This window comes from Microcebus murinus, chromosome 6 (genome assembly GCF_040939455.1).
Source record: "Microcebus murinus isolate Inina chromosome 6, M.murinus_Inina_mat1.0, whole genome shotgun sequence".
Classification (NCBI taxonomy): Eukaryota; Metazoa; Chordata; class Mammalia; order Primates; family Cheirogaleidae; genus Microcebus; species Microcebus murinus.
In genome coordinates, this window is record NC_134109.1 from 73,772,014 (window position 1) to 73,788,454 (window position 16,441).

Genomic DNA, 16,441 nt, shown 5'->3' on the forward strand with positions numbered 1-16,441 from the left:
AATCTAATTGAGAACCAAATCAAAGACTCAATTCCCTTCACAATAGCAATAAAGAAATTAAAGTACCTAGGAATATATTTAACCAAAGAGGTAAAAGACCTCTACAGGGAGAACTATGAAACACTGAGGAAGGAAATAGCAGAGGATGTAAACAGATGGAAATCCATACCATGCTCGTGGATCGGCAGACTCAATATCATCAAAATGTCTATACTACCCAAACTGATCTACAGATTCAATGCAATACCTATTAAAATCCCATCAGCATTCTTCACAGATATAGAAAAAATAATTTTACGCTTCGTATGGAACCAAAGAAGACCCCGAATATCAAGAGCAATTCTAGGCAACAAAAACAAAATGGGAGGCATTAATATGCCAGATATCAAACTATACTACAAAGCTGTAGTAATTAAAACAATATGGTATTGGCACAAAAACAGGAATATTGACCAGTGGAACAGATGTGAGAATCCTGATATAAAACCAACCTCATATAGCCATCTCATCTTTGACAAAGCAGACAAAAACATATGCTGGGGAAAAGAATCTCTCTTCAATAAATGGTGCTGGGAAAACTGGATAGCCACCTGTAGAAGGCTAAAACAGGACCCACACCTTTCACCTCTCACAAAAACCAACTCACGCTAGATAACAGACTTAAACCTAAGATATGAAACTATTAGAACTCTAGAGGAAAAAGTTGGAAACACTCTCCTAGACATCGGCCTGGGCAAAGAGTTTATGAAGAAGTCCCCAAAGGCAATCACAGCAGCAACAAAAATAAATAAATGGGACATGATCAAACTACAAAGCTTCTGCACAGCCAAAGAAATAGTCATGAAAGTAAACAGACAACCTACAGAATGGGAGAAAATTTTTGCATCCTATGCATCCGATAAGGGACTGATAACTAGAATATACTTAGAACTCACGAAAATTAGGAAGAAAAAATCAAATAACCCCATTAAAAAGTGGGCAAAAGACTTGAACAGAAATTTTTCTAAAGAAGACAGAAGAATGGCCAACAAACATATGAAGAAATGCTCAACATCTCTAATCATCAGGGAAATGCAAATCAAAGCCACAATGAGATATCACTTAACCCCAGTGAGAATGGCCTTTATCAAAAAGTCTCCAAACAATAAATGCTGGCGTGGTTGCAGAGAGAGAGGAACACTCCTACACTGCTGGTGGGACTGCAAACTAGTTCAACCTCTGTGGAAAGCAATATGGAGATACCTTAAAGCGATACAAGTGAATCTACCATTTGATCCAGCAATCCCATTGCTGGGCATCTACCCAAATGATCCAGTGACACTCTACAAAAAAGACACCTGCACTCGAATGTTTATAGCAGCACAATTCATAATTGCAAGGCTGTGGAAACAGCCCAAGTGCCCATCAATCCAAGAATGGATTAATAAAATGTGGTATATGTATACCATGGAGTACTATTCAGCTCTAAGAAACAATGGTGATATAGCACATCTTATATTTTCCTGGTTAGAGCTGGAACCCATACTACTAAGTGAAGTATCCCAAGAATGGAAAAACAAGCACCAGATATATTCTCCAGAAAACTGGTATTAACTGAGTAGCACCTAAGTGGACACATAGGTACTACAGTAATAGGGTATTGGGCAGGTGGGAGGGGGGAGGGGGAAGGGGGGTGGGTATATACATACATAATGAGTGAGATGTGCACCATCTGGGGGATGGTCATGATGGAGACTCAGACTTTTGGGGGGAGGGGGGAAATGGGCATTTATTGAAACCTTAAAATCTGTTACCCCATAATATGCCAAAATAAAAAAAGAAATTTAAAAAAAAAAAAAAAAAGATATTAGGAACTCAGAGCAACCCTGGAGACCATCCAGAGAGAGAGAGGCTGGTGGTTGTTGCCACTGAAAAAGAATAAAGATATCTTGATTTAGAGGCTCAGGCCTATCTGAAGGGCCCAGGAAACTTGGAAAGGCCATTCTAAACACAGCATTTTAAGATTAAAAAAGAAAAGGCCACTTAATCATACACTGCATGCCTTCAAATTAACCTAAGATATATTACTGCGGGATGTAGTCTGGTCTAATGAGTAACCTAGGCAACTGGAAACGTGAGGCTTGGCATTTCCACAGGTCCAGGCACTGCAGAGTTTGGCATCATAATACGAACACAGGTACCCAGGCATTTGCAAGGAGAGGGGAGCCAAAGACTTAGAAACGTTGCTATTCCACAGCTACTCCTCGAATCTTCTTCACATGGCACTGGGGTGGGGAGTCACAGTGGACTGTCTTCTCATAGACAAACCAATGCCCTGGGACTCGTCGTCGTAGGGAGACAAATGAAGTCCGCTCGTGCAAATGTGACTGCAGAGCTAAATTATCTGGATGAGTCTGAAGTCTTAACAAATCAAGAAATACAACTTTACTCCATTCATTCACATCTGTATCACTCATCTCTTGGCAAGGTAAGTTCCTCTGCATATTCCAATTCTGCAGGAAAAAGTGCTTGAAGAGATGGGGAGGTATGATGACCTCATATGAAGCCGCCCCCTAGCCAGTGCCGTACTGTGGGCTGCTCCGAGCTGAATTCACTCCCAACGGCTGTCCTGAAGGCCGGGCGGAGGCCATGGCAGGGGACGGAAAGTGATGCCATCACACAAAAAAAGAGCCACTCCTCCAAAAGCAAAATCACAGTGGCTGAGCAAAGCCAGGATTCCATAGGGAGGGTTGAGGAAGGGCATGTTTCCATAGCTGATGCCTTGAAAGTGACTTCAGGGGCTTCCATGGCTAAAAGGTCCTATTAAGCCTGCCCTCCCCCGACAGAGAGAAAAGGCTCATTCATACTTTCATGCCACTTTGAAACTTCTTTTTCATTTAGCATGGATTCTTTATCCCCTTAGATGCTACTGGGGTAGCTCTCATGAGGCTACTCTCATGGTCTTGAACAAAGTACTCAGAACTCTGAATTTGGTCTTTTAGACTACGGTGGACTTCACAGACAATAAGGGAAGGGAAATCGTATCTACTGTGTGTGTCTAATGCATGTCAAAGATTTTCTATTTCTTATTTATATTTCATAAAAGCCTTCTATTATCTTCATTTTATCTTAGGAAAATGAGTCTCTGAGAGGTTAAGTAACTTGTCCAGTGTCAAAAAAAACCACCAAGTGGCAGAGTTAAGATTCAAGTCCAGGCATAAGTCCAAAGCCACACTGTTTTTTCTTGACTCTTTCCATTGACCAAGTGTTAGGGGCACTGTAATTCTTTCCCACTACAGAAAAATCTATTGTACTTTAATAAGTATGTTAAAGACAAGTTCAATATTAATTCATGCACACAGATAACTTTAAGGTTAATGGACCTTGGCATCTAAATCTCAACAAAAAAGAGGAGAATTGTCATGACCACTTTTCAATCTCTCTCCCTAACTACTCACCATTCCCTCCTATGATAAGTTGGAGTGCCATCTCCACTTCATTTCTTCATCAGACATTACCCTTTTATCAGAAAGTCCAGAATTCACAAATTCACTGCTGTCCTGGAGGGAGTCATTAGCAGAAACCTTATTTTTTCAGCTAAAGCACACACTGACATATTTATTAACACCTACAGTGCCTTCTGGAAGATGTATGGTCCTGTGTACTAGTTGGGAAAGTCAGAGTGATGGCAAGACGCAAGTAAACTTAGGGTTTTAGTGAGAATGAAAACTGTAAGTCTGGCAGACACTGGTTTCTCCACAGCTTATCACATGCTGGAGATGGACGGATAAAGTCCCTTGAATGTGCCTACATGACATTGTATCACCAAGCATGGGTAATGTTCAGAGAGCCACAATCAGCTTTTGAAAAGCTGAGTCAACAGCCCTCTTTGCCCTTCTCTAATCTCAAGAGCCACTGCTAGTGATGACTGGTGTGGGCCTGGAACATCCGGTGTGCTTGTCTTCAAAGGAGACAGGACAAGAGGGATAAGGGGGAAGATGGGGCAGTGTAGCCTCCTGGAATGATGGTTTAGGTCTGAGAATGCACAGACAGCAGCTCTGGATGCACCATGAGTGGGTTTCTCTGTCTCCTGACTCACTGAGTACTCCTTCCTAAAACGTCCACAGAGGGATCCAGGGATATAGTACGTACCCCACGTAGTGCCGTTAAGTCTGGAAAAGACTCAGTAAATTTTTTCCTTTGAGAAAGGTAAGTTTATCTTTGAAACAAGGGCCCAGGTTGTGTCATCCACAGGTCCAGGTGTGCTTCACATTTCCTTAGGCAATCTCCATGCAGAGCCGTCTTCAGGGATAGCCTGGGCTCCAGAGAACACCCCCAGGTTGTGGTAGTGAGATGGCAGGAGATGGGCGGCAATTAGCAGGGAGTGTGGAAAGGATTTTCTCAAGTCAATCCTGGTCACTCCCTCACAGATTTACACTTAGTCTTAGCCAAAAGGCTGACAAGGGATCCTGCACTGACTTAATCCTACCAAACTCAGGACTTGCAAGTGTGTGTGAGCCTAATGATTCTTTCTTCCCAAATCACTCCTCCTGGAGACAGCTTTCTGAGAACCTTATGACATCTGCTGGTAACTTGAGCTAGAGGCCACTGCTGTAGAGCCAAACTCAGTGGTTCCACAATGAGACCCTGAGAGCAAAGAAGGGAAGATGCATCTTCCATGAAGAATTAGAAAAGCTTAAGTTGGGAAGATGAGCGAACAACAAGATGACTTTCACGTCACTTTAACCCATCGCTTTGCGATTTTGCTGCTGCTTTTGTCTGCACCATGGGACACAAAGAATGTGGACAGAGGCTTTCTCATTCTTCCCCCGTGAGAATGACACAGGATAAATAAGTAAACAAATAAACAAGTTTACAACCTTCCTAAAAGTTTTCAAAAGGTTTAAACTGAATGTACGACAGCACAAATAATAACAAAAAAATCCCTGTATTGACCAATTGAAAGTAAAGACTAATTGCAAGAAGCATGGTATCAGTACCTGGGCTGACTTGATCATCGACACCAGGCAATTAGGTTTTATCCAGAAAGCTAAGGAAAGGAGGAAAATTTGATGGATTATGTAGTTCCAAGTTACAAAAGAAAATATAGAGGTCCATCTTGTAGAGGCAAACTTTCCCCTTGTACTGGATTTGAGGAAGAATGTGTGCCATGGTTCCTTATGTAAGAGGCATGCAGCACGATGCTCATGTAAGGGGTTTCTACAAGGGACACAACGTCTCTGATTGCAGTTTTCCCAAAGATACAGGGAACACATACTTTGGACGACAGACAGAAGACATGGGGCTCTTGTTCTGGGTGAAAGTTAGTCTTGTATTTTTCACCCAAGATGACGACCCATTCCTCCACAAACATGCACGATGGTTATGCTTGAAAAGCATCAGTGTTTATCTAGGAAAAAGGAAGCCTTGAATTCTTTTCAAGAGTTTAACACCTACTGTGTATCAGGCACTGATCCAGACATTTTGTAAATCGTATTCATGAAGCAGCAGGTTGTGTTGATGAGATTATGGACTTGTAGTCAGATCTGGATCCTTCGATCCTTCCCGGTGTGACTTTGAATAAACTACTTAACCATCTTTGTGACTTAGTTTTCACATTTGTAACATGAGGTCAACATTTTCTACCTTAAGGGGTCATTGCAAGGAGAAAATGAGAGTAAAATGAGAGAAAAATGTACAAAAAGTATGTAGCTCACTGCCCAGTGAATAAATGCTGAATCTCTCCTTCCCTGTCTGCTCCTACAATCCTAACACTCCCATACAATAAGGTGCACATATAAACACTGAACTTGAGAAAATTTAAGTGATCTTCATGAAACAATAAGGCTAGGAACTATCAGAATAATGGTACAAAAAAATGAATCTTATTTAAATCTGATATTCTTTCCACCCAACCATCTAATTAGTTGAGACTCTTGAGTCTGTATCATTTCAACCAAAAGTGACAATTTCAGCTTGTACAATTTGAGACTCAGTCATTTCCAGGGAGAGGTTAGGGGCCAACACTTTGGCAAGATACTCACCTGACCAAAGGTGAAGTCCATCAAAGCCATAGGAGTACAGGTCATCACCAACACCATTGCCTCCCCATCCTTCTCCACCTCCTGGGTACGGGGCATAGCCCGAGGAAGAGGCCCAGCCCACCCGCAGATGTGTGGGCTCTGCTGTTAGGAAGGGGTCCACTTGGTCGATAATCAGCTCAAAGTACCACTTCTTGTACTGGGCTGAGCCTTCAGCAACTCCCAGGAAGATGTTTGGCCGAATACTGCAATTAAACATAGGATAAGTAACATCTACAGACCCTTAAGTACTGAGAAAGCAAGCTGAACCAGACCATAAGAGGCTCTGGCTTAGTTAAACCTAGGGCAAGAACAATGTCATGTTTTTCCTATTGTTTGAAAGTAGAAAAAGCTTCAATACTTGGTCAAGTTCTTAGTGAAAAATGTCAGAACAACACTAACTCCATAGTAAAATATAAAGTATGTCTCTTTTAATACTCTATTCAAGGCAGCCTACATTTATCGAGTGCCAACCATGGGCAATGACGCCGAAAACATTAACCGAGTTTTACGATTACAAACCCTTCTTTTATTTCTGTAAGTGAAAGAAATTACTCGAGTCCCATCTTCTGGTCAATTGGTTTAAGCAACCTCACTTTTATAACAGCTGCTTTGTTACTGAAGCATTATTAATAACAATGGCCTCTCAAAACCATTAAGAAGTCACTGCTAGGCAACCTTGTTAAGGACAAGAGATTTTAATGTATCCACAAAGTGTAAAAGCTTGGGACAAACCACTTAGAGTCTTTATGTTTGGAATCATACTCTTAGAGATGTAGTGTTTTGGGGCTGGGGCTGTGTTCTATTTGGGATAGGTAAGGAAAAACCAAGTTGGCACCATGAAGTCAGTCAGTCTATGCGATGGCTTGGGTCTGTGGACCACTCTATGCTACAGAGGGAAGTTTCTTTTCTTACTTTGTGGATTAGCATGTAGGCCTTGGTGGAAAGCGACTAAAGAACCCAGGCCTGCCTCATTCAGGCCTGGTGGGTTCACATGACTCACACGTGACCACGTGTGGGCCAGCATGCTAGCAGTCCTGCGGGGTCCCATTTTCTTTATCTAGACCCTCACAGATGGCAGTCAGGTAAATGGCCATGTGTCAAAGGATGTAAGAAACCACAGTACCAACTTGGGACATCCATTAAAAGATTTTAGAAAAAAAAGTTGGGATATCAAAATAAATACGAATATATTATGTAGAAGGTACTAGAATTACATTAATGTTTAAAATAAAACACAGTAAGCCACTTCAGGCCAAATTCTTTAGCCCTACTGTGGTATATATACTCTATCCTCAGCCACTTCGAGAGAAGAGTTTTAGAAATTCAGCTAAAGGAGCTAGAGTACAAGGCCCTCGGCATAAAAAGGGCACATTCGCCTAATCTTAAGTACTTGCATCACCATGGAAACTATGAGTGGGCAACTTTGGAGTTTAGATCATCCCTCTTTCATGCATGGAGATAAGATGGATGGAACCATGCTTGGTGTTGGAATGTCAGTGGTGGCCTTACCTGGTAACATCGTTAATCAGTCGTGTTTGCAGGAGCAGGTTTCTCCGGGGCAGCAAGTTGTCACAGATCAGATTCTGGTTGGCTCTCACTGCAACCCCATTGCAGAGGCATAAGGAGCACAGGACATCTAGAACCTGCAGCAGGACACACCCACCAAACCTTAGGGCCACCAGGAGGGCACAGTGGGCAGGACACAGGAAGAAAACAGGAGTCCTGAAGGATGGGGGCTAGGTGATGTGAGGAGAACCAGCTCAGAGCCAGAGAAGCCTCACCTTCTTTACCTGGCAGGAGTGAGTGACACTTTAGAGCCTACTGCCTCTTGAGGAAATGAGGCTGGACTTCCTTCTAGCCCCTACACCCAAGTCTTGCACTATCTCTCTCCAAACTAAGCATGCCACCTGTGGGCACTGTTCTATTACGAGTGAGCAAAAGACTGAGCTCTGAAGACAGACTATCTAGGTTAACATACCAGCCAGGGACAGGTCTAGGGTATAGAGAGGCTTAGGGCACAAAATCCAGGCAGTGCTCACTCTTAGTGTCCTGTCAATGCAGGGGAGATTGATAGAAGGCTGTCCATAGGTCTCAAATTGAAGCTGCACGCTCCTGCCCAGATCCAGTGCTCAGCACTAAGCATTAATAGGTGCCCACTGCGGTGACTCTTAATGAAAAGACATTTAGATTCTCATTTGGCTGAGGTCCTTGCATGTAGCAGGCTTGAGAACCTTGTGTAGGCAGGACAATGGCAGGGCAGATTCCTGTTCTTGGGTCTCTTACTGTGGTATCACCAAAACTCATTAAGACACTCTTAAGTTCCTAGAAATCAGTATTCAAAATATTTCACCTGTTCTCCTCCTCCCATCTAGAAAAACAGCAAACTTTCAAGAGCCCAGGTGGTCAATGAATCTAAGAGACCTATCATCCAGCTACTTCTGCTCCTCATTTTCCAGCTGCCTGGGAAATAGGAACAGTCCCTGGTCTCTTCCTGCATGCTGGCCTCTCTTCTCCTCCACCCTCGAATCGTACTGCATCCTCTTTCATTCATATTTTGTGTTCCTACCATAGCAGAACAAACTGCGCTGGGCCAGGCCCTGCTTCTCCCTTCTACCAAACAGGGAGGAATGTGCAAACAGCAGACGATAAACAGCAGCCGTGATGCGGCAGCCTCATTTCAGTCTTTCAAAGTGGCCACCAAAGACTCAATGCTTAGTGGGGTTGGATGGCTTCAAGTTGTTGATGGCTCACACACCAATTTTCTACCTGACTCCCTGAATTTCAATTTCATTCCAGATAAATACAAAGCACATTTATGAGACAAGCAGAAAAGAATCCCAAAGGCAGTTTTATGGGGGACTCTTACCATTACCATGCTGTGAAAGATATCAACTGTAGAAACTTGAAATCCAGAGGATAATTTCTCACTCTAAGAAAAGAGCCATAGATGGCCAGGAAATTAAATACTTTTCATTGGGCCTATCACATATTTTTATCTGTTTTGCAGTGAAGCGACGGCTGCAGGAGACTGGCTGTCCCAACCAGGGAGAAAGCAGAGCTTAATCCATATACAGTAGGAAGAGTGAACAGAGAAAAGGCCGCATAAGATGCACACAGCCTAGCAGAGCCATGATCACCTATAAATAAATGATGCCTCTTAAACAATCTCAGTTGACATTGTTTAGGCTTTGTTTTCTAAGGCATTTCTCCAGGCGAAACTGGGGAAGGGGGCAAACTTCCCATTCTAAAAAGTTTAAATAGGTTCTTTTTAAAAGAGAACGGAGTGTAGACAGGGCCAATCCACCATGGGTGGCGTATGTTGTGCCTAGGGGTCATCTGTACTTTCTGATGAGGGAGCATCTCAGTGGCCTCTGGAAAACTCGGCTGGCCCAGTGCCCTGCCCCTGAGCACACACAGAGGCTGCATTTCTCAGCCTTCCTTGCAGGTACGTATGTGACCGAGTTCTGGCCAATGGGAAGCAGGGTGTGCTCTGCGCACACATGCGCGCGTTTGCTCTCTCTCACTAGCTGGATGCAGAGATCCAACAAAGGATTCCAAAGCCCAAGGGTCCCCTTACTCCAAGTGTGATGCTCAGACTCTCCCCCCCCCCAACTTACTGAATCAGAGCCTTTGTATTAACATGATCCAGGGAGATTCATAAGCACATTATAGTATGTGAAGCCCTCAGGGCATGGTGAAACCACCTGTTGAAAGGAACTTGTGTTTCTGAATGACCACACAGAATGGAGCCCTCCTGCTGACTGCCCTTGGACTGTGAGATCAGCAAAAATAAATCTTCACTGTGCTAAGCCACTGAGAATACGGGGTTGTCACAGGAGTTACGTCTCCCTAGTCAATGGCCCATTTGGTGGAGCTCATTTGCTCCTGGTTGTAATCATTTTCTTCACGGATATCATGTTTCATTCAAGAGCATCTCATCTTGCTTTTATCTCCACTACTCTATGCCAAACACAGGTTTATGTGGGAATTCTACTGTGAAGATAAGAAATACATTTTATATACCCGTGGAAACACTGTTTGGCTGTTGCATTTTGTCATAAGCTTTCATCTGTAAAAACAGTCTTATTAAAAAAATGCTAACTATACTTATTCTGTGACTTTTGTATCAAGTCCTATATTTGAGAAATGAGTACTTTGCAGCCCCTGAGGAACAGATTTTCTTCTTCCTGTGGATGAGAACTGAGTGGCTGGGAATGCTTCTGTGTTCCCTTGGCTGCCTGGAAACTCAGATTTTATGGAGTTTTTGTGGCAACTATGTGGGAGTTCATGGTGTGCTCACTTGCATTCTCTATCCTTTCTCGACCCAGGCTACACCTTTGATTTTGATTTATACTTTCTGGAGACCAAGGATATTACTATTTTATCATATATTTTTTTCAGAGGTGGCCCCAAGTCCTTGTGAAACATAAAAGATAATAAAAAATATTTATCTGTGTCAACCTTGAGTAGGTTTAAAGTAAGGTAGCTTTAGGGGCAAGTAGAAAGGGCACATTTTATTTTTATAAATGGAAGATCATTCCATAGAAAAATTATAGGGTGACTGTCTTAATGCTCAGCAATTCTTTTTTTAAATGAAACAATAAAATCAGTGCTACCAACACAGTGTTTCTTACCACTGATAAGGTATCTGTTGGATGACATGAAGCCTGGACACATATGTAAGCTTCCATCAATTCAAGGTGAGACAGGAATGGATCCGGGCTCTACTCATTCATTCTTTTTATTTATTAAATCTTCAGCAAACGTGTGTAAATGCCTGCCACACATAACATATGGGCTTGGCATTATGGGATTACAAAGATGGTTCCTACCATGAAGGAACTTAACAGTTGGTAAGAGAAATATATATATGTAAAAGTAACTGTAATGAAAGGCAGATTGGAATGATCATTAAAACAAAGAATGAGTCATATGGGTAGAGGACCAACTCCAACTAGAACCAGAAAAAGTTTCATGGAGGGAGTGGCACTAGAAATAAGTTTTGTAGGGAAGATAGAAATGTATTTTTATTTTTTAATTGACCAGATAAGAATTTTGATGGGTACTGGAATAGTGGGCAGTGAGGAGGTGCTGAATGACACATAAGAGCAAAGTCACCAGGAGGACAAAGGGCAGAGTGCATGCAGGAAATAGGAAGTGGGCACTGCACCCTCCTCCTGTCCTTTTCACTCCAAAGACTGTGTCCCTTCCCTGTAACTTTTTCACTTCAAATTTCATCATGCTGAGATGAGTGGCAATGATTTCCATGCAAGGGATAGAGCTAACAACGTAAATATTTTAGCGAGGAAGTGAAGGTAAAATAATCACCACCATTAACGTATAATGTCGATTCTAAGCATTTGGTTAGAGGTAGCATGGTACAGAAAGGGGTTTCTCAGATCACGAGATATAAAAAAAAAAAAAAAACCCTTTCAAAAGGAAAAATGCCATGACCCTAAAAAGCACCTTCATAATCATAAAAATTGAAACACAAAATGAAATATCTCACAGAACATTTGGACTCCGAAGAATATGTTCACAGACTGCAGCTTGAGAAACACTGGGAAGAGATTTAATCTTTTGGTTCTAGGCTGTCATTAATTAGTTGTGTGGCCCCCGGAAAATGGTTTAACATCTCAGAGTCCATGCCCTGGCCTTCTTTATGCCTTTGTCAGGTAGAAATACAAAATACTACTACTTCATAGGGTTATAACGAGGGCTAAAGAAGAAGCACAGGAACATTGGGAGCAGCAGTACTTAGCATTTGTTAAGAGCAAAATAAACGTCAGATATCACCATTATTGTTGGTGTGGCTCTAAAATTTTGTGCATTTTGCATCAGAAAAAACTAAAAGAATGGGTCAGAGACTCTTGAAAATGTAGGACTAGAGAAAACAGCATCCTGGAGAAGACATTTCCTTGGCATTCTCCAAGCAAAGATAAAATGTTGCTTTGGAGGCCTGGCTACACTGAGCATGTTCTTTGTGAAACTTCCACAAATATGTCGGTGATGATATGAGCCTGGATTTCTCTTTGGAAATGAAAGTTATTCAATTGAATAATGTCTAAAGGAGGATCCGAATTCATGGCAACTAGCCTGTGCCCAAAAATCTATCAAAAGATAAAAAGGGGACATCGTTGAGGAGACTCTTACATACCAAGATCACACTGCTTCAACTTTCACAACAATTGCCATAATTTCTCTAACAGTGCCTTGGCTCTAGAAAATTAAAGGCTACTCTGCTAGTACACTTGGCTAGCACATCAGATCAGGGGTTGATTTCTAGTGAAGTACTCTGGCTTACTAGGCCTCAGTTTTCTGTGGAATGGGCAGAATAGGAATTGACTTGCCACCAAGTGTCATCCATTAAATGCTCTGTGGCTTTTGGCAGAAAGAAGCCGTAACAAAGCTGGTTATTAGGCGCATTGTGTGGTATCATCAAAAAGAATCCTCTGGGGTAATGAAATGAGAGCAGCTTTCCTGTCAGAGAGCTGTCCTGACATCTGCATGTAGCTCATGGCCCATGTGTTACTTGAGTGCTTATCAATTATTCTTATTGCACTTTGCAGACAGGAAGGAACATGTTGGAACATGGAGAAGCTGGACTGGAGCTGAAGCCTCATGCCTGTTTTTGATTTACCACATTTGGGAAAGTAAGTATAGACCCCATGATCTTTCTTTCTATTGTTTGCCAAATAATGTCACACGTGCTGAGGACCATGGTTTTTCTGCTTCCTGAAGATGACACACATTGCGCAGTTGATGCCCTGAGGCTCGTTCTCCTGGACTGAGAGATGTCTCAAATATGCAGTCCCCTCAAATGATGGTGCTCAGAAAGGGCCAGTGATCAAGTGGAGTTCACTCTACTCTGCAGAAGCACAGCTGTGGTCCCACATGTCCAGTCAGGCCATCAGCTCTGAAATACACCCCCCTCGGCCTTCGAGTATCTCACCTGCTTCCTAGTCCATCAGGACAGTAGCTTTCTCGCCAGGTAGGGTGCAGATGTTGAAGCATCAGGATAAAACTCACCATATTTTAACAGACTTTCCCCATAGATCATTACATCTTAGACATATAACTTCATAAAAATAGAGGTGTTAGAACTATAGGAGATCTCAAAAAATGGATATAGCATATCACCTTAGTGAGGTGGCATTGTCTTCATTTTACAGATGAAATAACTGAGACCCAAAGTCATACAGCTGTTTTGAGAAGAGACCAACAGCTTCAGTTCTCTTGCTTACTAATGCAGAGACTCAATTACTTCATTTGGTTTGACTCAAGGTAAATCTGATTTTGTTTAATAACAAACCATGTTGCCAGGACTTTTGACACTATTTTTGATCTGCTTTCTGCATATCTTCTCGGCATAGCTTGGAATTAGCTATTTCACTACTCAGCTCCTAGACCGTAGGGTGGGAGAGCCAGTCCTGTGCAGCTAGCCTTGTGCAGGGCCTACCGAGTGCCCCACAAGGAGCTGGTGCTAAAAGCTAATGAGGATGAGTGGGCCTTGGGGAGCTGGTGGAAACCCAAAGAGACCATCCAAGATCCACTGTGTCTATCCAGCATGGAGGGTGCTCGGAGGCAAGGAAGGTCTTCTGCCAGTTTCCCAAGGCTTTTTATCAAAGTCAAGACAGACATTACACTCAACGCGCTGTCAGTAACACACAATAGTTTTTGGAAGTGCTGAAGAGAGGGAAAGCCAGGCAAAGTCAATCACTGTTTGGGCTCTTCTTTACAAACTCACCTTGTGATTTCGCCCATGCTTATCCAACAGGGAGATGATGGACTTGATGTGGCCCTCTGCTATCAGATTTAAGGCTTCTGGGCTTTCAATCAAGATGCAGTGCAAAACTTCCAAGATACCTATATGAACGCCACAAAAATCATTCGGACATTATGTAGCCTACAGAATACCATAATTTAGAAACCTGAGAGTGAACAGACCACCCTGAGGGGACAAACATAATCAGTTCTTTGAATCTATTAAATATTGCCAGCCAGAAGAAAGATGCATTCATCTCTGATAGACTCCAGAAGCCCCTGGGGGCCAACTGTCTGTAATTGAGAGGCGAGTTCGATTCGGCACTAACCCTGTCTTCCTTTTCCTGGACAAAGTCACAATCTTAGTATGTCAAAATATACAGAAGCATCTGTAAAATGAAATTTTTAGTTTGGGCAAACCAAACAATACTTCATTTAAAAGTGGATATAAAAGGAGTTGGTCAGTTTACTATAAATTCTAAAGGTCTCTTAAGTAACTTAGAAAATATTCCGAGTTTTTCCCAACTAAGAATCTTTCTAGAAACTACCCCACAAATTATTTTTATTTTAGGTGCAGTAGTGCATCAAACAAGCCATAAGACCACAAAATAAAGTATATTTGGCTTTGTCCCCTTTTTCTTGGCACACTGGATAGTTTTCTACATTAAGTGCAAGGGTAACACCATGATGAAAATTCAAAGGAAGTAGTTAGCCAATAGCTTCATTGGTTTTATTAAGAAAATTTCTTTTGAGTCTGTTTTTTAATCAAGGTTTTCATAAACTATCCTGAAATGTAATCTAGTCCACAAGAGGAGGAACTGAAGACAAGAGAGGCTTAGGAAGACAGGAGCATAGGTGGATGGTCCTTGGGGGACCCTCCCTTGGCCAGTCTGTTAAAGCACCTGCCACCTCTAGACTACAAGAAAAGCATCAAACCCCTTCAGCTTCCCCAAGAGAGGCCTACACCTGCCATGTTCACTCATCTCGGAGAAAGCAAACTGCTGAGCTTCGTGGCGCGGTCACTTGTCAATGATGACCATACTCTTGGCTTAAATTATCTGTGAGTCATCACAAAGGGCTATAGATGTGAAGGGTGATTTTGGGGGGAGGGAGGTGAGTGAGGATAATCATTTTCCCTCTTATTCCACAGTCATCCTTCAATCCTGGTTTTAACCAAAGTAGGACAAGGAAAGAAGCTTTAGAAAACCAGAGAGTACTAGTACAGTGGGAGTTAGAAGGAGGCTAGGATTGCTGGGTGGGGTGATTAAAGGACCCAGGGAGTGAAGATGAAGGCATAAAGTAAAAAATTAGACAAAAAAGGAGGAAGTGTTGAAGTCTGGGCTAGAGTTACTAAATAAAGTTGTATGGGTGCCAGGAAGCCTAAGGACTTTCATTCATTTGTTCTCTCTTTTCTTTTTTTTTTTCTTAATTATGTGAGACTTGCTTGCAATCCAGTGGAAAAGATTCAACTTTCTTTTTTTGTTTTACAGAAAGAAAAAAAAAAGTGCATTTTCTCTACTAATAGTTTGTCAATTCTTACCTGAGGAAGATTCTAGTCTGTCCAATTTACTGATTAGCCAATCAAGGTTATTGGAGAATTGAGCGCAGTTGTTTCTGTTTCCGCGAATGAGAGCAGCTGCAAACAAGGAGGCATTTGATCACGTAGGGTCAAGGGCATAATGATGGGCACAAGAACTTGGAAAGCTGTTGAGCGCTTCACCTGCTTAGCAATGAAAAGAAACTGCACGACAATCTTATCCTGCCTAGCCCTTTGATACAATTCTGTTTCTATGTTTAGACGAGCAAAAATCTAACTCACTCACTCACTCATTCAACAAGTATTTCCAAAGAGTCTGCTATGTACCAGGCCCCTGTCCAGCTGCTGGGACTAGAGCACTGGGGCCGAAGGAGATTCCCTGCCTTTATCAAGTAGGGGATGGAGGCAATGAGCACATAACTCAATACAATGACTTCAGACAGTGACACACAAGAATTTAACATCTGCTTGGTTACTGACTTAAGAACTCAACCTCTTGCAATGTTTTCTTAAATCTAGCTAGAGATTTGTTATTATTCAGGACTAAAGGAAGGTGTCCCGGTGAACATTGCTGGAAAGGTCGGTTACACTAACAGATAAACAATAACAGCGTGTAACTAGAAAATATCTAAAATGTAGCACCCTATGAGAGTGGTTCTGGAAGTATAGTCCCCAGGTCAGGGGCTCCAGCATCACCTGAGAACTTGTTATATATGCAAATTCTCAGACCTCATCCCAGATCTACTGAATTAGAAACTCTGGGTTGGGGCCGACATCTTTGTTTTAACCAGCCCTTCAGCTGACTCTGATGCCTGTTCATGCTTGAAAACCACTGGCAGATAATATTACCAAGAGAGGGAAAGAATAGGCTGTCGTTAAGTTTTACCAATCCAGACAAAGTTACCCTCCCTCCAGTAGATGCAAATCTGGAACAAGTCCATGTAAACTGATGCACCCCACAAATAGCCTGTCCTTCACATAGTTGTTTTCAGGGACTGGGATTTTTTTTTTTTTTTTTTTTTTTTTACTGAGGCTGACACATGGTAAATTTAGGACAAGGAAAGGCCTTGTCTAAAGC

At 42.2% G+C, this 16,441-nt stretch overlaps 1 protein-coding gene across 5 annotated transcripts in view; it reads right to left on the bottom strand.

The window, feature by feature from the left end:
* RYR3 (ryanodine receptor 3) overlaps positions 1–16,441 on the bottom strand; it is a 505,145-nt gene that overhangs the window by 244,319 nt on the left and 244,385 nt on the right. For all 5 annotated transcript variants that reach the window (XM_076004231.1, XM_076004228.1, XM_076004227.1 and 2 more), the window contains 4 exons: positions 15,367–15,462; positions 13,810–13,928; positions 7,572–7,705; positions 6,024–6,265 (listed from right to left, as the gene is read on the bottom strand). In XM_076004231.1, the coding sequence (XP_075860346.1) occupies positions 6,024–6,265; positions 7,572–7,705; positions 13,810–13,928; positions 15,367–15,462 (591 nt within the window). The remainder of the gene's footprint in view (positions 1–6,023; positions 6,266–7,571; positions 7,706–13,809; positions 13,929–15,366; positions 15,463–16,441) is intronic.